Genomic DNA, 24,412 nt, shown 5'->3' with positions numbered 1-24,412 from the left:
TAAAATATAATCTCCGAGTGGCTTAGTAGTTTACAGGTACAGGCCACTTTCCATGACAAATTCTTAAGTACCATCAAGACTGATTCCACTGCATACTCTGCCGATACTTATGCCATACTCACCATCCTGAACTAACTTATGACGTTTCACCTCTCTCGTCTATAGGTATGCTACTGTTTTTTAATTTATCTCACATATAGGTGACCGATGCAACTCTCTAGTGTGCCAAACCAGTGAGGGTACCATTATCAGGCTCCAGTTAGGATGCAGCATGTGGACCAACCCATTAATAATCTTAAAGTAGCTTTAAAGACACTGGTCACCAACAAGTAACATTCGGCTACTTACTACAGTAGTCATAATTCTCTGAAAGCCACTATGGTGGAGTAGCACCCCATGAAGCAACTTGTGTTGTTTTCAACAAATTGCAAAAAATATTCTTTAAAGCACATGATCAGTTCACTTCATCAAATTGTCAATGCCATGCATGAAAAGGAAATGTAACTTGACAACACAATATGAATGAAGTTCCTTGTCTGTTTGGTTTTTATGGTCAAGAGCAAATAATTAAATATGGCTCCAAGAAATTCATTATGTTGCAGACGCTGCTTATGAATTGCACTTAGTTATGACATAGCATAGCAGAAATCTATCAATGTATTCTCTTGAAGGAATCTTCTAGCTCAAAACTGTCTGATAGTTTACCTGTATCTCATTGATTTTGTGTTGCATTTACAAACACAGGGCCATCTTTAATGTCGATGGAGACCCGGTCAAGCATCTGCTTTTGGGCTTTTATAACAACTCTTGGCACCTGCCCTCTAGTCCCTCCTGTGGACTCAGTGTCACGGTCACAGCAAGCTAGGATGATAAAGGAAGCTGTGGTCTCCATTCTCAATTGCACATCTATTCACACCATTGTGCTGCAAAGCCCAGTTACGATATTTGGTGCAGACAGCGGAAAAAGGAGATGTCTCAGATCAGCATAACAGTCCTAGTACCCAGACACACACAGCAATAAGTAGACATGTTTCCATCAGTGGCTCTCAGACATTGTATTGCCACCTGTCTCGGAGCAGCTACCCCGTTTTTTCACTGTAGTAAATAAGATTTCACAACCACAAGTTGTTAAGATTTGGTTGATTGTTCTAAATAAAATAATTTTATGTCATTATATTCAGTGGTCTCATTTAACCTATATATTTAAACAAATGAATGGACAAGGTTTCTCTTGAATTAATGTGGAAACAAATGGTCTGACCTTTGGCTGACTGAAGACCTGGCAAAAAAAAACCTGACGCTCACATCAATACTCCACAAATGCTGTAAACGCTACATCCAACAGAATAATGTGTTTATTATTAGCACACTTAACGTGTTAAATATATAGGTTAGTTGTTGTATCAGGGGAAAAAGGGGACCACAGTATCTAATATTACTGCTGACTAGACCACTTTTAATCATTTAGCTTCTTTACATAAACCTAATGGTATTGGTAAAAAATATGATTACAACCACTTCTTAAATGTATACAGCGTTGTGTAATGGATAATAAGAAGGTAGGTGGGCACTACCAGCAAATATATCTTTGCATCTCACTCCCTTATAGATGGCATGTCGATAAATCCAGTACTTTGTTAACTTCATTTCTCCATGTTCTAACAAAGTACTAAAAGGCAGTGAGTGGTTTGCCTATTAAATTAAATGCAAGTATTGCCCGTCTTTCATGGTTATGGCCAAGATTTCCTTTTTATATGTAAGCTATGTTCTACCAGATGTTCCTCTACCACAGTATGGTATGGATGGGATACAAAATCCTAAAACTATCTAAGTATCCTGTACTTCCATCTAGTATCTGGCAAACACATTTCTTTGGTTCAGGAAGCCTATAATTTGCTTATAATTGTCCTATTCTTTGTAACATCTAAGTGTCTAGTTATCCTGCTCTAACAAAGTTTGTAAATTGCGTTACAGGGTTGGTAATGGAAATTAAAAAAAATCATATTTACCATAGGAAGTGATTATTTACAATGCAAACATATGTTATAAGCAATGCCAAAAATTGGACTTGCTGCATAACAATCAGAATAAATTGAATTACTAGCCTTTTTACATATAATTGTTTTATTTCGGACATTCCAGGTAATTTTTTTGGTGTAAAAACTTGGCTTATATTTATAAATGAAATATATCACTTTTTAGGAGACATTGTGTGCATTTTCACTCACAGAACTTTGTAGCCTGAGTGTCATATACAATGAAATTATGCAAAACACACCAACAGTCACAGTTGTGCATGTTGCCTTAGCGAGCGTGTAAAAAAAAAATATTTTATTTATAATTTCACAGGCATTTGCCTCTATTAACTTACATTACATCTATCATCATACTAGACATGTGTAAACTCATAACAAGCCTCATTTGGAGGATAAACCTATAGCATTGAAAACAGGAGACCGTACATTACTGCTATACAGACTTCTGTAGCCTTTCATTTCTATTAGTTTTGCAGCTGATTGATTTTTCTAAGTGGTTTGTCGCTAACCATTCAATGTACAAATGGACAACCACTGTCTAAAACCACAGGGCTAAAATTTAGCCTGATTTAGATTGGGACATTTAATTACTGTATTGGTTCCTACACAATAATTGGTTTACAGTACTGTGTGTTGTATAGCATCCCCTGGGAGAGGATTGCTTGCATTGCTTATCCACCCAGTACTAAGCAAATGACATTATTAGGAAAGCAATCAGTTAAAAGCTGCTGGTAATAATGTTAAAGTGGCTTCTATGTCGGTGACATCACTATCTGAAGGCATGTTCCTTTATACTCCAGCCTCAGTACATGAGACCCACCCTGTCTAACTGCTGAAAATTCACTGGATGTAGAGAGGTTGGAAGGAAAGTGCCAGCTTTCTTGCCAAAGGTAAGTTTCCACATGTGCTGGGGTACTAGGACTTTGGTGTGATATAGTTTTAGTATTCTGTGTGCTACTAATGTTATCCTGTACATGTATATGTTACACACAACATAGTTTCCTCTAAGGGTTCTCTGAAATAATCATTGTCTATGAGATCTTTTTACTGCAACTGGGGAAAGGAACTAGTGACACCCTTTGAGTACCAGAAGGATGTTTAATGTATTGCTCAATGATTCTTGCCATATGGATAATTTCAGGCAAAGGGTGCATTTGCTATATTCACAACTCCTTGACATGTGTAATACATGCTTCATATCTTTCTGTTCTGACTCCTTGTCTGATCCCTAAATGGTAATTAGACCAATTACTTTTAATGCGTTATATGTATAATATTTTTTTAACAGCTGTAAATAAACACCACTGGCTGCTGTTTGTCTTTCACAGATGATTTGCTTTATTGTTTAGTTTACAGGAGGTATTTAACCAATATATGTTAATGTGTACATCAGTATCAGTTTAATTTATGGGATGTTGTAGGTTGCATGCAATAACACTAATGCACAGTGCGTTTAAGTGGCCCCCTTTTTGATCTATGAACTTTGTGTCGGCTGCTAATTAAATGGCTTGCACTTAAGGACTGTGTAGGTTATGTTTTGCTTGTTTATTAGTTTGTCATTGTAACGTTGCCTTCCAGGTTTTAATTTATTGTCAATAAGCATAGCTTTCCTAGATCTGGGGCAGTGATCCAAAGAATAATAATAATTTAACTGTTTCATTGTCAGCAACAGATGACAGACTTAATAATGTCCTTTATTGTAACAAACTTAATCGTCATTTGAAACGTGTTAGATTTAACAGTTTATAACATTTTAGGTGAAAATATAAATTGGGAGATGTATATATCTTCATCTGAAGGTGGCAAACCATTGGCATTTCAGGTGTAGTTTATAAGAAGCTGAACAGCTTGTTGACTTTGCTTGACTTAGACTACCATAACCTAGGGAATTGGTGTCTAGCCTTGAACCCGGATGACCTGAATCCATTCAGGAGATAATAATGTGGAGCTATAATGTATTTAAAAACAGTTGTGAAATTGTATTAATGTTATTATTATTGATACTTTGGGGGGTTTTTCACTAAAAAGAGATAAACATTAAACTACATAATATCTCTATGCATTATACAGGATAAACCCAATGAACATCTCTGCAGAAAGGGCTGAGCTGGCCCTGTATAATACGTAGCCGTATTAGCAGAAACGTATTTATCTTTTCCCCCAGCCGTCCCTTTCTTTGTAGGCGTCTGCACCCCATTAAAAAGATGTCATATACTGGCACTTACTGTCTTAAAAGCTCATAGTGACTTTTATGGACATTATAGTGTAAATAGGCCAATTTGGGAGACCGAGGCACTTGTGGCCACTCTCCGGAGATGTCACAGTACACCCTGGAGTGGGCTTCTGTGATGTTGGTAATGGTATCGAGGCATTTGGTCAACAACACTTAACCTTAGGAGGTGATTGTCTCCTTCCTTCTTTTATTTTTGTGGGCTGTGCTGCTCAATAATCTTTATGGGCAGCACCGTCCACAAAAATGATTGGGCGGGCTCACTTCTTCTTCGGGCAGGTATTGGCATCTGAGCAAGTGTGTAAGGGCTGCTTTTTAAAGTTCCGCCCTAGGCCTAGTTGGTCTAGGCCAATATATTGCCCTGGGGTTCTGCCACCTCCTGGACCTGCTGCCCTATTGGTGAGGAGAGTTTTAAGGAATCTCCCACTTTACCAATGCATTTTGTATGGCCAACTCAGACCTTCTTAAGATGTTAAGTTAAGGTGTTCCAGTCTGGCAGTTGTTATGTGGTAGTGTACAGGTAGGTAATTTGGCAGTGTTTCCGGTGCTCCAGTGAAAAACTGATAATCATTGGCATGACTATACCTTGTTATATGCTTCTATAGACCATATAAAGTACACGTCCAGGCAGTTGGCAGACTGTGACTGTACTTCATCCGCATGCGGTCTTGATGTTAGTTGGTATAACTGCATTTAAAAAATGTCCATGGATTTTTTGCTAAAAGTTCTGGTCACCTTACTCTTACATTTATAGTTTGTGTGTAGTTTGTAGAAAGTTGAGAATGTATGTGAAATATATATATCGGCCAAAACCCACTGTATGCCCTGTGTAGTGCCATCGGTCTCTTTTTATTTCACAGGAATATCACTAGAAACATCCTATGTACCAATGTTTTAACAAGCTTTTGCGAACTTGGCTGGAAGCTGAAACTATAAAACCGATGGCAGTTTGTAGACCTAACTCAGAGCCTGGTCTCATATCCTAGTGTTCACCTCTGTAGGGCTCACAGGGCAAAGAATCCCAGTACTCTAATCCAGAATGCCACCCTGTCGTACCATTTAATTTTTTTTACACTCCTGTAAATTCTCTCTTAAATGAATATCCTCCACATTGTGCAGTTTCTTCACACTGTGTCATTTCAATATCACAAGAAAGCATTGTATAGACCGTTAGAGTTGTGGTTAAGCGTTTCACTTTGAAACCAAACTTTCTAACAATTTGCTTTTTAAGCATTGGCCCAGCAGTGCAATTGCAATGCTACTATGTAACAAATCAACATACATTTACTAAGGATAAAGCCGCTTTCTTTCTGGCCCGGGAGGCAGATTTAGCTGATTAAGGGAGAGAACTCCATGACAGAAAACTGATCAGATAATGCTGATCCTGCCAGATAATGCCACTGATCTCAACTTCCACAAAGCTCAATTAGCTCTCAGAAACAATTATGACTGACAAATAAAAAGCACTAGCTAAGTGTAGTTCAATTGGTGTATTTAGTAATGCTAACTTCTGTGACTTTTCACAGCATTTGAGGTACATGCAAAATGGACTTAAATAGACCTAAAAAGGTATAATTATAACCTCTTAAGTTCCTGTGGTTTTCATACCCAAACGACAAAAATATTTTTTGTCATTTGCTTGTTAAACATGATTCCCCTTTTCCATATTTAATAAACCCACACAAATTGTACATCATTTGTTCAGGAATCATATAAAAAAATATATAATTATTTATTTATATAGTGCCAACAGCTTCTGTAGCACTGTTACAATAGAGTCAGTAAAATAAATTAAAATGACAAACAACCATAAACTGGTACAAAAAGAGGAGAGGGCCCTGCTTTTGAGAGCTTACAATCTTGCCTGTGGTTGAGGGGACTGTTTGGATGGGGACGAGTTGGTCAAGTCAGTATGATCTGCAGAGGTTGTTGGTCGTTCAGATGCCTTGATTAGGATGTTGGCTAAGAGTGTTAAGAAGAAAGGTTGTACACTTCTCAAAAAGTGGGTTTTCAGGGAGCTTTAAGTCTGACGAGGAAGGGGTGCAGCATGGGTAAAATCCTCAATGATGGAGTGGGAGGAGGTGATGAAGGGAGAGTATGATGCAGATCATGAGAGGAAAGAATAGGGAGGACAGGGATGCATTTGGATAGGAGGGTAGAGATATAAAGAGGTGAGGAGTTGTTAAGTGCTCTGTAGGTAAGGTAATATTACATATTTTTGAATACTATTGACATAAAGGGTTTGGTGTAGTGATTTTTTTAATATGCTGGCTTCTGCTGACATAGGAGGGTCCAAGCTATCACTACACAGCCTGATTCCCTGTGTAGCATCAGGAAGATGTCCCTACAACTAGAAACTAAGTCAGGACGTACCTGTAGGTCCTAAGGATCTATACAGCTTGTGAGAACCTTAGCCCCAAGCAGCTTCTCAGTGCCCCCAAACATACTGCCTGTGACATCTGTGCTCCAGCTTGTCAGTGCCCAAAACACTGTGTTGTCTGTGCCAACATAATGCCTTGCCCTCCAACATACTTTCTTTCACACACATACACACTCACACCGCTTACACATACACATCTGTGCTCACACATACATTCTCACACATACTTATACATCCACATCTATGCTCACACACACTTACACACAGACATGCATGATCACATACACTTATAGATAGACATTCATGCTCAAATACACTTATACATAGACATCCATGCTCACATACACTTATACATAGACAGTCATTCTATGATGTAACGTGACATAATGTGACCACACTGTGTGCCTGTCTCAAGCAGCACTAAGAGAGACAGGAACAGGAGAAAGGTGGGCCATGTCTCACTTGTGACTGCTGTGACCTTTGTAGTTATGCAACTGGGCCTCTCTATCTGTTCTTTCCTCCAAGTGATGCTTATTGAGATCCCAGTCTTTCCTGGTGATTTTTATCCTACGAACCATATACCATTTTAATAGCTCTCTTCAGAATAAGTGTCAATATTCTGTATATACTGTACACAATACTCTAGGGGAGGTCTGACCAGAGATCTGTAACCACCTACCTCTTTATGGTACTAAAGGCTCTTGCTATACAGCCCTGCACCCTGCTTGCTTTTTGACATAACCATTTACATTGTTTAATGTTTACTTTAAGGTACTAGTGTTTATGTAAAGTAGTTTACTGTTTAGTAGTAACCAAGATAGCAACTGCTTCATGTTTATTTTTCCGTTGTCTTTTGTAATTAATTTTGTAATAGAATTACTTATTCAATATGTATCCATAGCTACCTTGTAAGTCAGTTTTTTCCATTCATTTGTTAAGTTATATTACAGTACATGTAATAATAATAGTAATAAAAATAAGGTTAAACAGTGACTGACATATTTTATTATTATAATTATCTTAGGCCATGTAATCACATAGCGAAAAAATTTATTTTTTTGTTTAGTTTTTTTATGACCACAAAAAAGGGAGACACTACAAGCTGTGGGTTACCTGAGATGCAGCCAGAGACAAAATCCTCTTATTTTGATGTTAAACTATGTTCTGGCAACATAGAACAGCTTGATCAGAAGCAATCCAATCCATAGTTTACATATCACTCAATATTTAGAGTAACCGAATACGGAGAAAAAGGAAATTAAGTTAACGACTGTTCAACTCTTATTTGGCCAATGCAATTTTTTTATCAAATTTATGCTATAATTTTATTTAAAACAAAATTTAGTATGTATGACTATCATTTACATAATCCTTGTTGGTTTATATCTGGTAACTCTCCAGGTTTGACCTTGAGTGTTTAGAGGGGAAGCCCTGCTTTCCATGGGTCTGCAGATTGATTTGGTTTGCTGGCAGGACAGCAGCATTTTGCCAAACCCAGTCCAAGTACACTTCCTTATTGCCTGCCCAGTTCCATTTTTATGATCGACATGAATATTCCTCCCCATGACGTAATCTCTCACCAAGTTGCTGATTATTATTGACTGGTTCAGGCACCCTCTGTAAGGGTAGGTGAGGAGAAGGGATCAATTTTCAGGATGGTATATAGATTAGATTACTGGCTTGACCACCATGAGACACAGCTCTTAGCTTCTATGAGGTGATATGTAAACGTAACTAAATATACCCCCAATAATTAAACTGATTGACAAAGATCCCAAGGTATAGGTAGGTAGATAAAATTTAGTTATGGTAAAAGCTGTCGCATACAGCTTGCCTTCTGTAATTCCCCTGCTCCAGCACTCAATGGGTAAATCCCACGATCTCTGCATGTAAGACAAAGGGTGGGGGTGGAGGGTTATGCCTTTTTGGAAAGAATGAGCTCTCTCCTTATGAGTAATTCTGCAAGTTTGACCTTCCTCTTGGAATAGTGGGTTATCTGATGTAATGCATGGGCTGCAGAGTTTAAATAGTTGGAATATACTGTCACAGTCCCATTCCAAGGTTGTGGTTTACACATATATTTAAATTCTATAACTAGCTGAACTAGCTGTTTTCCATCAGTAATTTTAAAAGATCACGTCAGCAAATTTGCTGATTTCTTTTGGATACTTCATCTGGGAACAAACTTGTGGGGTTTTTTTTGCCTTGTGGAAATAGTTTTATATGTTGGAACAAAGCATGTCTGTGTGTTATTTATGTGAAAATGCATGAACGTCTAACACAGATTTCTTACTTAAAGGGGAACTGTCACATCTGAGAGAAAATCTTAATTCGACCCAGCATCAAAATCCACCTTTACAATACATACTGTTAACATTTGCTTAACACACATACACACATATAATAGATGACCCTGATTATAAAGAGAGGGCATTACAGAACCGAACCCTCTGGGAGTCACAAGCATGAATTATGCATAGGAGTGTGGGTCAGGATACACAATTGCCAGTACCAAAGGTGCCAGAGAGCAGAACACACGGCTCCTAGAACGCCACAGCTCTCAGCCGCATTTACGAGTCCAAACTGCAGGGGGCGCACAGGGCGCGCAAGACTCTCAGGCACTTTTGTGCCGAGCCTTGTGATACATGTTCTTGGATTTCAAAAGCAATTATTAAAGGGACATTTCAGCCATCATATACTTTTAAATTTACATGGTGTCCCTTTTGCAAGTGCACGGAGGACATTCTGCAGTGTCCCCCATATGCATTTGCCCCTTTCCCCCACCTCCCAGCTATTTTCCGTGCAGGAGATGTGTTCAGACCCTTGTGTGCATGCACGGCAAGCATTTATCTACAAGAGAACACTTTCCTGCCACCGATTGGTAATTTATTAACTTTTTTGCTTTCCCATTTGCTACACCTGAGAGTATTACACCTTTGGTTTCAACGGGTTTTTTCCCGAATTTTAACCCCCAGGAAATTTATATGGATTTATAATTTATATTGATGATCTGCTTTATAGAATGTAAAATATTGTATGCTGTAAAATTATTCGATTAAAGCTGAACATCTGGTTTCATATCTTATATTCTATACAGTTAAAAAAATAAGTGTCCAGAATCAAATATAAGCGTGTATTGTTTGATTAATCGGACATCCATTAAGTAGTAAGATTTGAGAAAGCTGTGAAAACAACCTTTAGCATTGTCAGTCTTGCAACTTTGAAAGGATTATATTCTATTTTTAACAATCGTGGCAGTCAATGTAAGAAAATCTGGAAATTCGAGAGAAATAAAAAACCCTCGCTAAGCAAAAATTTTCAGAAACATTCTCTGTTCAGGAATACCAGAAGACTATCAATGTTTGCCAATAAAAATACTGGTCTTGAAATAAGGAAGAAAGCATTTCTTAGGTATGAATTGGATATTTATTCTCCTTTTTTAACACTACCACTGCTTCTGTGTTTAAGTTTTGTAAAAAGGTTTTTTGTGCTGCTTAAAATCTCAAAAGCTAGCTTTTAATACATCCAAGATCTTAATATGTGATTGGGTGGCTGCTAGTGTGTTTAATACTATATTGTATTGGTGTTACAATAGGAATTGCACATATGCATATTTAAAATTATTGATGGGTACAACATCTAGGTAGGAGGTTCTCAGATTCAGAGCTAGTGAACTATCTCCTGAGAACAAGGTTGCCCCAGACATGTAGGGACCATAGTATGGAAATTAACTTGGTACATCTAAGCTCTGAACATATCCATGCTTGAACACTTGAATGACAGAAGCCTAGTGCTGTATATACAGAATATGAAATCTTCAGTTATTGTCTAAATAGAGACGTACAATTTATCAACTAATAAGATTTAGCTTACCTTACCAAAAACCTTAAGAGACCTGCAGATGCTCCCCATACTTTAAGGTTACTAGAGTAGACTTGTTTTCTTTTCACAGTTTACAGTTGAATGCCATTGGGAAATATAAGTAAAAAAAAAATAAGTATTGCAATGTGCATACAAACCTTTTTTATTACACTTTTGTTGAGTTTTAAGGGTGAGTCTTTAAGTTTGAACCTCTGGTTTCAAGGCTAATGCAATACCAATCAGTAAACCACCTGGTTGCAAGTGTACATGGATTAAAAAAATATTAGTAGTAGTAGTAGTAAGAGTAGTAGTAGTAGTTGTTTTCCTTATTGTAATATATACATATTGATGAGGGAGGATCATTAAAAAAAATGTGTACACAACTGTGAAAAATTACAACTGTTCTGTTGCAGAGAGATTCATTGTCGATGCACATCTGATTTAATGGTTAATACACAATACATGGATACGATTATCTGCAGTAGTCCTGGTTCCATAAACTAATGCATGGTCATCTAACCTTCTAACTCAATTACTGTGACTGCTGATTGTGATTTGTCAAAAAAATTGGTAGCATCCCTCCATGGAATGTGATTGCCAAAACTAGGACCCTAGTTTAACCAAAAGTCTTCGCGTAAAGCCTTGCTTCCCTGGTCACCTTGGTCCGATTCCTCTTTCTTCAGGTAGGAGAGTGTTTGGCAAAACCTACTCCTGCCTACTCCTCACACATTTCCTACCCACTTAAAAAGTGTCTGGGGGCAAAACTACCCTATACAGTTAGCTCTACTCCTTCACAAAGTCACTCCCCAGAAGAGGGAGAGCCCAGGGTAGCCTACCCTTGTAGGTTCCCAGGTATGGTGATTGTGAGTGCATCTGTCACTCATGCTTCTGCTTTTTGGTGAGGCTACTACTAGGACACCACAGAGTGATCAAAAACAAAAAATATCTGGGAGCTGTAATTGCTCCCTCTGGAAAGGGTTGATATTTGTTCAGACGCTCTTATTCATTCATCTTAAAAACTATTAATATAATGAGTTCTTATTTTAAGAACTCTGCATACATGACAAAAAGTAAGAAATTCACCTTGGTTCTTTTTGGCCAGGGTCCATATTTCACTAATATACTGCCAAGTAGGTACAAGTACTTAACAAATTAAAGCTCAATACATGTATTTTCCATATCTGTAGATACACGGGTAAAAGTATAATAGACATAAATTTCCATAAAATAGAAAAGCAGCTCTGTTCTGTTTCTTTCCTATGCCAGGGAACAAAAATTCAAAATATTAGACCACGTATGGTTTGCTACAATAATTCATATTGTGAACTAGACATTTCATTTGTACGTACTATTTAATTTTTTGGTTACATCTGAACATCTAAGAAACAGTCTGTCTGGATTTAATCAAAACCAAATGGGATGCAAACTCAGCATAGAGCAACCAGAAGGAAGTCATTCTACGGAGGCAGAAGAGAAAGAGAAAAAGATAATGGTTGACAGTTTTACAGCATTTCAAGAAAAGGAGAGATTGTTGAGCTATGTTAGTCCACAAATTAAAAGGGAAGAAACATTTCAGCAAACTTAAACCTGAAAACTGTAAAGATATTTGCTTGTATTTAAGAAGTACGGGATTGATGCGACTCGAGGTCTCACAGGAAAGGTAAAGCAGTGCATGTGTGTTAGACTCTGATGTTTTAAACGAATTGTGAAACCACTTTGTTTTAGTTGGAAAAAGAACATGAAGCCGACGGCTATTTTGGGTTGTTTTAATATAATAATTTTTGCAGTTTGACAGTTATATAAGATATCAGACGTTAAATATTATAGGTTTGCGAGATGAAGAAGCGATTAAGCTTTATTATTATTTTACAGGGCTTGCCTTTTTTGCTTTCCCAGTTCTCAGACATTTTAACTTGGTATAAGCAATGTAGTGTCTAAGGGAATACATCTGGAGCAGAATTAACTCTCTCAAGGTTCCATTTTTTTTCTCTTCTGTATCATGTAACCTTTCTACAGTAGATGCATTCAGGGCAGGAATACTCTACATGTGACCTTGCCCTGGTGGCTCTGGGTCCACTATACAAACTGGATTTGGTAGGCATTAGAAATTCTGCAGGGGGAAATACCTAGAGCCTTTGGTTTCTTACACACTCTTACACCTCATCATTTAACATATTGGATTTTTTTTTAAAACATCCCTTGGTTGCTAGAAAGAGATTACCACACACTGGTAATCTCCAAATATTTTTTTTCTTGTGTATTATGCTGATGTGGTTTCCAAATACAGGATAAACATTTTTACACATTGGTTATCGGGATTTTTTCCTGATTTTCCCTTCTTCTATAAAGAATATTTTCGCTTTAACATCTACCTTGTGTTGTTACTATTCAGGCCTACAGGGAAATCTTTTTTTCCTGTTTTTTAGCATTTAATCTCACATGTTTGGCATCTTTGATAAATAAAAGGAGAATTAAGAAAAAATTTGAAATTGCACAATTTTGAATGCTATCAGTTTTCCTATTCATATACTGTTTAATGATTTCTTAATTGGTTCATATATGGTTGGTAAGTAAGGGATTATATTACCGAATTATAAACTCACGTAACTGCACATCTTTAGCTGTAAAATCACCTCATGAAACATATTTCTTTATAAATAACCCTATTTTTATATTATTTGGAGTTATACTAATTTATGTACGTGTATAAAAATTGAGTTCTGAAATTGTCAGTTCAATGTTACTTATTCTGTCTCCATCACATTTCTACAAGCATCTGTGGAATATCAGAATTAGGGGGTGTTGGGTTGGTGGTATAAACAGACATATATGTGAGGTTAGGGTGTGTGTGTACCTGTGTATATGAATGTGTGAATCGTGGTATGTGTGTGGATCATCCGAATTATAATCACATTCACTGACCTGAAATGTCACTGATTAAGCCACACCCAACTGGCTAAACCCCAGCTCAAGTGGAGATTCCACCATAACTGAATATAAAATATTGGTTGTCCTATACTGGTTAGCATACGCAGGAACTTTTTATATTGTACCTGAAGAGGTCATGCATGGTAATGCCAGCGATTGGGAAGGGCACAGCCGACCATAACTCTTCCACCCAACATCAAAGGAGTGTAGTATCTGGGACCTTCTAAATAGACCCATCTTCCAGATTGCTCCCGGCACCCGGGTCAATCAGTCAGGTCTGTCGTAAGGTGGGTATCACTATCCTGACTGTACTTGAAGCATCTAGGGATTCTCTGTGACATACACCCACCTAGAGCTCTTTGTAAAGGGACCAGCACTCAATTTTGGAAGAAGACCCCAGTGACACCTGGGATAATATTTACAACACTAACATCTTCAGTAATGTCCCCAGTTGTCTTTAGAGCTAGTCACTACAACTTGTCCTCCACCAGTTCCTGGTCCCCTTTATTCTCAGCTCCCTTATCCTTCCTGGCTGTTTCTCCAGTTTTACCTGACTATTGTTGCTTGGGATTTGTCTCCTGGAAAGCTCTCCGGCTTTTCGTATATTAACCTGTTGCTGACCCCAGCTTGCACTAAGACTACTTATTTGAGACTTGTTAACCTGCTGCTGACCCCAGCTTGTACTCCTGTTCCTAGCCCATCTTGCTTTACAGGAAGGTACTGGCTTTGCTGACACTCTCTCTGTGAAATGACTGGTCAAATGACTACTCTGCAAAAGAGTTTCCAGTCCTTCCGATTCAGGTAAGCCCCAGACTGTGTGACACAACGGGGTCGCAGATATACCGGTAAGATTGTTTGGGATAGACAGGGAGGTCTAATGACCACCTAATATTTTAATAGAAAATATACACTTCTAGCAGATATTTGCACAATGTAAAACTTAAGGCAGAGCCACTGATTGGCTGACTCCTGTTTTAATAACCCACCAAATAATATTTGATGCATATCCTGATTTTATACAGTCCAGATTAATAATTATTAAATGTTCAATTGATTCACACAGATTAATTCGGAAACTACCAAAAAGTATTTTACATTTTACATTTTACGCAAAGAAAACCGAGCTATATTTTTAATATACCCTATAAAGGACCACAAGCCTCGGATGGAATAAGGGCTGTAAAGCGCAGTTTCAGCTTTTCTGTTTTCGTGGCGCATGATCTAATTGAGTAGAAAATAAATTTCCATGACTGTATAATTTTAAACATATGCTATTATGATGATTTATATGCTTTGTATGTGGTACTAATAAATATTCTGGAAATGAATAAATATTTATTGGTTTATGAATATTTGTTGTCGTTTTTGAAGACCAGTGCATGATCTATATTACAAAATAAGTGATGGTGTACGTAAAATGCATGTCTCCAACATTTCATTTTATTACAGTGACCTTTTTTGAGAGCTGCTAAAAAAATGTGCTGAAAAGAGAATTTTTTAGGTTGCTATGGTGTTTTTTTTATTAATATTTATTTCTAATTTAGCTGTGCTTCATACACTATGCCATTCCTACAGATGTGCTAGATACCTAAAATCTATTTGTCAGTTTACTTGTGCGTTTGCAAGCTACCTGTTAGAGACTCCTATCAGGTTTATATGTAGATAAGCAGAAATATGTTTATACGTAGATAAGCAGAAACATTTATAAATGTTGCCATCCACCAATTGTTTTTAGCGTGTTGGTTACCATAAATTATTTTTCCTCATGCCCCACTACCCAACTTAATGCCAAACAGACATTCTGGACCAGTAAGTAACTTGAAGTACATCATCAGTCCTCCTGAAGAAAATAAGAAAGTGCATTTCTGAATAAATTCAAGTATGCTGTATGGTTAAGGGTATGCAGATGTCCTACCTGGCATGGTTTTGAAAACATTACTACATTTTCCTCTCCCACATTCAATGGAATACAGTGTATATTTTTGAGCAATCAGTTGGTTGGAGACCCAAAAAGTAATTTCCTCCAAAGTTACTGAACAATCAGTTAGGGCTCCATACTTGATTTTACATAAAGTGCATATGTAACCATTGTAATGTCCTATAACTCCAATAATCAACCTGGAATCGACCAGAAATTGATTTTATTTTTTGGTATCTGTGGTCACGGACTAAGCTTAGCAATCAGGTCACAATACTGTATTTGCAGGTATGAAATAATGTAAAACAAATATTTAGAATTCATATACAAATAGGCAATGATAAGTGTTATATGGTATCATTAGGTATATTATTGCTAGCCAAGTGCTTTCATGTTTGCGCTGCTTAATTAACATTATCTTTTCAAACAATACTGACATACCATTCTTACAAGCGTGGGTAGATTTTGGTCTCATTTTTATTTTGGATGTTTGTATGACATTTAGGAAAAAATGTTGCTAATAGGCAATGATAATCAAAGACAACTGAGTCATGTACAGAGTATTTTGTATCATATTAGCGTCTTTCATTTCTTCAGGCACATGATTTGTCAAAGTTCTTGTGATTATATAGGTAATCAGTCTGTTCTGGGTTATTCTAGAAAAAAAAATATATGATGTTAAGGAATGCATTAAGGATTTTTGTCCTTAATGCATTCACAATTTTTTTTTATATACATTTTTTGGCTCTCAAAAACTGATTTTGTTCATGTTAAATACATATTGGAATCCAAAGCATGGAATCGAATGCATTTTACTGCATGCAAATTAATTATGAGAGCTATATATGCTGGTTGCCTTTTCTGAAAGCAAGAAGCATATACAGTATATGTACAATCCTGAAAATGTTCAGTAGCACTCTCATTCTAGTTAATGGGATTTGGGATTCCACGGAAATGAATGAGATAAGCTGAAAAGTCATCAGGATGGTACAACCAGTATGGGGTATGGGCAAGTGGGGGGGGGGCTTTATGGACTATAGGGCCCAATTGCCACATTGCAAGGTTGTGGAAAGAGAATGGGATATGTGGTGGAAGGGGAATGGGATAGGTGGTGGAAGGGGAATGGGGTGGGATGGGACAGAGGGGCTTTAAGTTTGAATGCTTACAGAACACTGATGTTTAACTCACATACATACAACTGGCTGCACCTACTACCATATACACTTATATTATTGTAACTAGGGCCGTATAGCACTGTGATAAACTCACATCTACCAAATGTTCGAGGCTACTAAAAAAATAGATTTCAAAGGAAGAAAGAGAGCCAAAGAGATTTCGGAGCATAAAATAAATTACTATGGTCAAGGATATTAGGTGCTTTTAAACAAAATGCTTTACCTGAATTGCATCTTTTCCAATATTCTGAACAACAAATGCCATGAAAAGAAAAATACATCATAGAGATCTACATTTAGAAGGAATTTGCATCACGCTTGTATACGACTTTCTCCTGTGTAGGCCTGTTAGACCAGTGAGGCCGTAATAAGCTGCTTAGTCTGCTAGGATCCTGAAGGGCCAAATCAAGAAAAATATCAAATGGACAGTCTGGTGGTCTGTTTCATGAACCTGAGAAAAAACAGTTGTTGGCATCAGGAAACTTAGCTAATTCATTCAGATTCTTGTCTTCTCGCTCTTCTAAGAATAAATAAAATTACAATTCATGAATTCCTTACCAGACTGTAAGTCTTAAGGAACTGCATATCCAAATTCAAATGTTTGAGTTAAAATGAGTGGGGCTGTCACCTTATAATCTGAATCATAAAACGTGTCTGTTTTAAAGTAGTTTTTTCTCTTATGATTTGCTGTATGGGACCAATATAGTAATTTCCATTCTTGCATCCAGTGATAAATTATGTACACGCTTATATAACAGCTTTATACATCTGACCCCTGAAACCATAAACTGGACATTTGTAATTTGTCAAGAAAGTCATGAGATGCATGAAATGATCAGATGACAAAAATAAAATGAGGCTTATTGTGCAAAATTTGGCAAGCTAGTGTGACGCTTCTTAAACATTGGGCTTTTTCTCAACACAAGATCTAGTGTATTGCATGTTGATAGTTTGTCTACATGTAGTTTTTGTAACTCTGTATAGTCTAACTAATTATTTCTTTTTTTCTCTTAAGATGATTTTCCTAAATAATGAGTTATCTCCGTGTGGCACTTCATTACTGAAATAACATGTCCTGCACTCTGCAAAACCTATCCAACAGCCGGGATACTTGACATGTCTGTGGTCATTCGGAAAAGGAGCTGGGAGGACCATGAAACTCAGTGGCTGGGATTGTCTTCAAATATTGCTGTTTATGATGCATTGTGTTGTCGTGGATTTACAACAGATCATTTAAAATCAACTATGGAAGAGCATGAAGTCTTGGCAGAGAAACAAAAAGGTGCTTATTCCTCCTTTTCCGAATGTTGTTCCCTTGGGCATTATAATGGGGTTTTTGAAAACCAAGGACCATTATCGAACAAAGCTGATGAAAATGATAACTTAGACAAGGAAGGTGTTGATACGTCCTCTGACACAAGTAGGGAGGCAGTGGCTAGTTTTCCTGGAGAAGATGAGAAACCAAATTTCTCAGAATATGCCATTGTCCAGTACGGTGAAGAAGATGTCTCTGTTAATAAGAATGTAGAGGAAAATGGCAAATATGAGGAGACTGAAAAATGTGAAGCAGACACTATCCATGTAGCCAAACAGCCTGCAAAAGGGGTTCAGAAGGACACTAATAACAAAAACAACCAAGACAGTTTGAAAGAATCCGACTTTATAATAGATGCAACAAAAGAGATATTATGTAAACATACAGATGTGGAGGAAATTGTTACGTCTGGTGAGCAGCTGCTACAGTCTGCTGTAATTGCACAACAACGGAGAAAATTTGATGCTTCTAAAGATGTGCATGAAAAAAAGATCTATGATGTGGTGCTTGATGATAGCCATTGTGGTCCGTGCTCTGCTGTTTGTAGTCAAATATCTGAAACTGGTCTCCAAAGCGGCTTTAATGGGTCTCATCTCTGTCCAAATGGAGTCTTAAAAGAAAATTGTGTGCAGAATATCGAGCTTAAGGGTTCAAATAATCCAAAGAAGAACCCAAGGGTTATAAAACCAGAGTTTGCACAGTGTTTACAGTTCAAAGATAATGGGACTAGCAGCGCTTCAGGATATGGCCATGTTCGACTTCGAAGAAAAAAGGTAGGACAGATACTCAAAGTAGACAAAGAATAAGAACAGATATACATGATATGTAAAGCACACTTATACCGCATATTACTGCTGCTTAAAGTGACAGTCTAGTGTCCCATACAGCCCCAATCAATGAATAATGCTGTTAAATTGTAAATATTGATTTCACATTCCTTCCACTGATTTGCTGCTTCAGTGGCAAGAGATGCTAAACACAGAGGGATGGGAAGCTGCAGCTCTGAAATTCTTCCTACGGTAAACTAACCCCTCCCCCAATGTTGAACAATGCAAATGAAAGTACTTACAAGGTACTTCCATATGCATTAATTGTTTAGGGGGATTCCTGGGACACTGGAGCGTCCCTTTAAGCATGTAACAAACAAAACTTTGTCTGATACAAGAAGTGCGTATTTAAATGAAAAAAGGGCACACTACATGAGATTTCCATGATTTATACATAGTGCCAGACTGGCCATGGCGTAGCGGCCCTAGCACTTTCAGGCTGGTGGCTGCCTGATGAGATAAGTGCGGCCGATAGCTGGATATGAGTGGCTACTTTTTATGCTAACTGGCCGCACGCTCCAACACCTGAGTGTATGACGTAGTTAGCCAATGGTTCACCAGGCATTTGCTCAGTGTGCCAGATAGCCAGTCCGGGCCTGCCTATTTTCATGACAAATGCATATTGGAATCTGCTTTGCATGGCCTCCACTGATTTGTTTCTTAATTATTTTTTTTTGCTTTTGTGTGGAAGTTTCTGAAATGTGCGATAAGCCAGTTTTGAGCATTTTTTTTCTTTCTTTCAGGCATGTTTTCAGTGGTCTGGTATTGGTTTTCTATTATTTTAATGTTTAAATCAAAGCTATTTTTAAAATGGTTAAATACTGTAAAAAAATTGTTAAAGGAATAAATGGCAGAAAACATCTTGACTGCTGCCAAAAATGTATAGTTTCTAAATATGCATTAAGTTATACATTTTCAAAGGTTGCCAAGTAAGTCTAGACTGTTTCATCCCATCAATTTAAGATACCTTAAATGGAAATAGATAAATTATATTGTTGAGTTTAAATGTTACCTCTCTTTCTAGGCTAGAACAGCTTATAGTTACTGTCTTGGAAAATGAAAAGCAGATTGTTTTAAAGGGGCAGTCTCACAGAAAGATTAAATATAATTATATATATAACGGGTCAAGTAATATACTAAGCTGAAACTGGAGCAAAGTCAGGACTAGCCAAAGTTACTAGTCAGAAGGTCAAGCTGGCCGAAGTCAGAAGCCATAAAGCGTAGTCTGGACTAGCTGACGTCTGTAGCTGGGAGGTCAAGCCAAGTTCAGAAGCCAAAGAGAGATGAGAGAGTGAGAGTGGAGTGTAGTCAGGGCTAGCCTAGGTCAGTAGTTGGATGAGAGACCAGAGGTCAAGGTAACCAAGGTTCAGAACACAGAGTGTAGGAGGGGGGGTAGGAAATGCTAAATTGCTAAATTATATGACAAGCACTAGGGAACAGCAACTAAGCAATTTTGAAAATGGTGAATGCTCCACTAAATTAGAATGGTGAGCCTTTAAGAAAGGTTCTGCTTGTGCATGCATACCAGCCATCACATGCACGATGAAGAAACTGCCAGAAATCTGCAGACAGACCATCGAAATATTGCTGAATCAACAGGGGCGTACCTAGATTATTTGGCACCTGGGGCGGATCCTGTAAAGTATGTGGCACCCTCCCCCACACACTTTAAAACTGCATAACTGCTATCATTTTATACTGAGGCAGACATTGACGGTGGTACAGCCTAACTTCTATCATTATGTACTGAGGCAGACATTGCCAGTGGTACAGCATAAATCCTATCACTAAATACCAAGCCAGACATTACAGTGGAACAACATAACTGCAATCACTATACACTGGACCAAACAACATAACTGCTATCATTATATACTGAGGCAGGCATTGACCGTGCTACAGGATAACTGCTATCATTATATACTGAGACTAGGGTGATGACATCAGCCATGTTTTCCAGGACACATATACTTTTTACATACTGCTGACCAGACCAGATAAAGTCCTGCCCTGAAGTATGGATGCCCTGCAGTATGGATGATGTATTGACTCATGGAATGAAACCAATTATTCAGTTGGTAATGGTACAGCATAACTCCCATCATTCTCACACACTTACTAATGCATTCTCACTCACTCACTCACACTCTCTCTCCCTCTCTTTGAATGTCTCCCTACCTTTCTTCTGTCAATTTTCCTCCTCCACCTCCTCTTCTTTGTTTTTCCACTTTCTTCTCTGTCTTCTTCTGGTGCGGTGGATGAGGCTTCAGTTTTGTGTGTCAGGATGTGACATCAAATCCCAACGCACAGCATCAGTTGCCAGCACGCATCACAAGGGAACATAATTGGAGGTCTGTATTAACAGACCTCCTGCTCCCTTGATTGATTTTAAACCGGTTAGAGGGAGATCTTTGATTTCCTCAACTGAGCCTGCTCCTCTAGTGGCAGACTTTATAGTCCGACTCTGGAGGGGTGCGCACCCGATGCCGGCCTGGTGGCATTCTCCTGATGAGTGGCACCTGGGGCGTACTGCCCCCCCATGCCCCCCTCTAGTTATGCTACTGCAGAGCAGGACTGCTGCCCAGACTGCCACCCAGAGGAACGTCTGGCGCCCACCTTCATGGGACCAAATGAACAGTTGCAGAATGAGCATTCGCTGAGCCTCTGGGCAGGCCAACAGTAGGAGAGCTAGAAATCATAGCAAATCCAGCAAATAAAATTTAAAAGCACCATCACACTCTATTCTGTTACACTGTATGACCACCTAAGTAGGTGACAATCCACAACAACTGACATGGTAGGGACACATAGGCAGCGTTCTCATCATCAGTCTGACTGCTCTGGGGTACCCTAAAGAAGTCTAGGTGGCATAAAGACCCTACTAAAGCACCGGCCTTCAAAACTGTATACCTATTACAACAAGAGAGCCAGTAAGACACTATTCTTAAATCATAAGTTTTACTTTTTTTTTTACTTGCTAGATAGCTAGTTTTATCTACAGTAGTGGAAATGCATAATCTAAAGGCCCATGAACATAAAAGATGCTTATCACCATCATATGAATTCAAGAATCTGGGGACAGCAGACAGTTAGTCACATGCCACGTGGTTGACATAAAAATAGAAATTAAATTGGGTGCAGAAACGCTTTTCTTATTCCACTAATGCACATTCATTATTCTAGCCTCTCTGAGTACCTCTGCAGAAGGACAGAGTTACGTGGACATTCCTCTAATCAGTGAAAGGGTGTGCAAGGAGAGGGACCAAAAAAGTGAACAGAAGAAAGAATGATGGGAGTGAGACTGAGTCTGAGTAAGAGTGAGAGTGTGGGTAGTTTTTCACATTTAAAATGTATCTACTACAGTATCAACTTTACCAACAGTCATATCTGTTTACAAAGTACTAAAGTATGTTGATCAAGGCAGGTAGGGTGTGTGTGTTTGTATGGAATTTGTATGGAAATGTTCTGTTACCTTCATTTATTCAGTAGGATGTTCAAAAGTGATTCAGAGGATATAAATCTTTATAATTTATATATCTTATGTATAATATGCCTGGCCTGACCATCTGCCACTCCATGGGCCACTGGGCGCCACACATGCCCCCGATCTGTCACTGACTGGATATGCTCGCCAACTAGGTGAACATAAAACCGTAGCGTGTGACAACGTATAAAAAGGCGTCGGCCACACATATGTCAGCACGCGGACGAAGATAATCTTATTTGGTTCAGATGGTGTCAAGTGTGTGTGACGGCAACCAGGTGAGGGGTACAAAGAGATGTGTGTCTTGCCTACAGTCAAGCATGGTGGTGGGAGTGTCATGGTCTGGGCCTGCATGAGTGCTTCCAGCACTGGGGAGCTACAGTTCATTGAGGGTACCATGAATGCCAACATGTAATGTGACATACTGAAGTAGAGCATGATCCCCTCCCTTCGGAGACTAGGCCACAGGGCAGTATTCCAACATGATAACGACCCCAAACACACCTCCAAGGCAACCACTGCCTTGCTAAAAAAGTTGAGGGTAAAGGTGATGGACTAGCCAAGCATGTCTCCAGACCTAAACCATATTAAGCATCTGTGGGGCATCCTCAAACGGAAGGTGGGGGAGCGCAAGGTCTCTCACATCCATCAACTCCTTGATGTCCAGTGGCGTCGCTACAGGGGGGCAAGGGGGGGGCAATTGCCCCCCCTAGGTTAATCCTTGTCCCCCCTGTTGCCCCCCTGCCGAATTTGGAATGAGTATGCGTGATTGAGGGAATGAATCTGTGAATGAATGAGTATATGAATGAATGAGTGTGTGTGTGATAGCGTGGATGTGTAAGTGCTGGAACCTAGGCATGATGGGACTGTGATTGCTGTTAGCAATCACACTCCTATCATGCCAAGTCAGCCAGTACATGCTGAAACCTAGCTAGCTGCCCCCCTTGTGTATTGATGCTGCCAGCAGTATGGGGTCTGCACATCACTTACAGCCACCCTGTACCATCATGTACTGGCTGACTTGGCATGATAGGAGTGTGATTGCTAACAGCAATCACAGTCCCATCATGCCTAGGTTCCAGCATTTACTAGTTGGATGTGTAAGTGCTGGAACCTAGGCATGATGGGACTTTGATTGCTGTTAGCAATCACACTCCTATCATGCCAAGTCAGCCAGTACATGCTGAAACCTAGCTAGCTGCCCCCCTTGTGTATTGATGCTGCCAGCAGTATGGGGTCTGCACATCACTTACAGCCACCCTGTACCAGCATGTACTGGCTGACTTGGCATGATAGGAGTGTGATTACTAACAGCAATCACAGTCCCATCATGCCTAGGCTCCAGCATTTACTGGTTGGATGTGTAAGTGCTGGAACCTAGGCATGATGGGACTTTGATTGCTGTTAGCAATCACACTCCTATCATGCCAAGTCAGCCAGTACATGCTGAAACCTAGCTAGCTGCCCCCCTTGTGTATTGATGCTGCCAGCAGTATGGGGTCTGCACATCACTTACAGCCACACTGTACCATCATGTACTGGCTGACTTGGCATGATAGGAGTGTGATTGCTAACAGCAATCACAGTCCCATCATGCCTAGGTTCCAGCATTTACTGGTTGGATGTGTAAGTGCTGGAACCTAGGCATGATGGGACTTTGATTGCTGTTAGCAATCACACTCCTATCATGCCAAGTCAGCCAGTACATGCTGAAACCTAGCTAGCTGCCCCCTTGTGTATTGATGCTGCCAGCAGTATGGGGTCTGCACATCACTTACAGCCACCCTGTACCAGCATGTACTGGCTGACTTGGCATGATAGGAGTGTGATTGCTAACAGCAATCACAGTCCCATCATGCCTAGGTTCCAGCATTTACTGGTTGGATGTGTAAGTGCTGGAACCTAGGCATGATGGGACTTTGATTGCTGTTAGCAATCACACTCCTATCATGCCAAGTCAGCCAGTACATGCTGAAACCTAGCTAGCTGCCCCCCTTGTGTATTGATGCTGCCAGCAGTATGGGGTCTCCACATCACTTACAGCCACCCTGTACCTGCATGTAGTGGCTGACTTGGCATGATAGGAGTGTGATTGCTAACAGCAATCACAGTCCCATCATGCCTAGGCTCCAGCATTTACTGGTTGGATGTGTAAGTGCTGGAACCTAGGCATAATAGGACTTTGATTGCTGTTAGCAATCACACTCCTATCATGCCAAGTCAGCCAGTACATGCTGAAACCTAGCTAGCTGCCCCCC

At 39.1% G+C, this 24,412-nt stretch overlaps 1 protein-coding gene across 1 annotated transcript in view; it reads left to right on the top strand.

The window, feature by feature from the left end:
- Nucleotides 1–2,863: 2,863 nt before the first annotated feature.
- LOC128479311 (rho GTPase-activating protein 7-like) overlaps nucleotides 2,864–24,412 on the top strand; it is a 38,478-nt gene continuing 16,929 nt past the window's right edge. Inside the window, exons 1-2 of the mRNA XM_053458209.1 lie at nucleotides 2,864–2,926; nucleotides 17,544–18,616. Of these exons, the coding sequence (XP_053314184.1) occupies nucleotides 17,645–18,616 (972 nt within the window). The 5' untranslated portion in view covers nucleotides 2,864–2,926; nucleotides 17,544–17,644. The remainder of the gene's footprint in view (nucleotides 2,927–17,543; nucleotides 18,617–24,412) is intronic.

This window comes from Spea bombifrons, chromosome 1 (genome assembly GCF_027358695.1).
Source record: "Spea bombifrons isolate aSpeBom1 chromosome 1, aSpeBom1.2.pri, whole genome shotgun sequence".
In the NCBI taxonomy this organism is placed as follows: domain Eukaryota; kingdom Metazoa; phylum Chordata; class Amphibia; order Anura; family Pelobatidae; genus Spea; species Spea bombifrons.
Note: the sequence above shows the minus strand (reverse complement) of the source record. Positions and strands in the feature narration are given on the sequence as shown.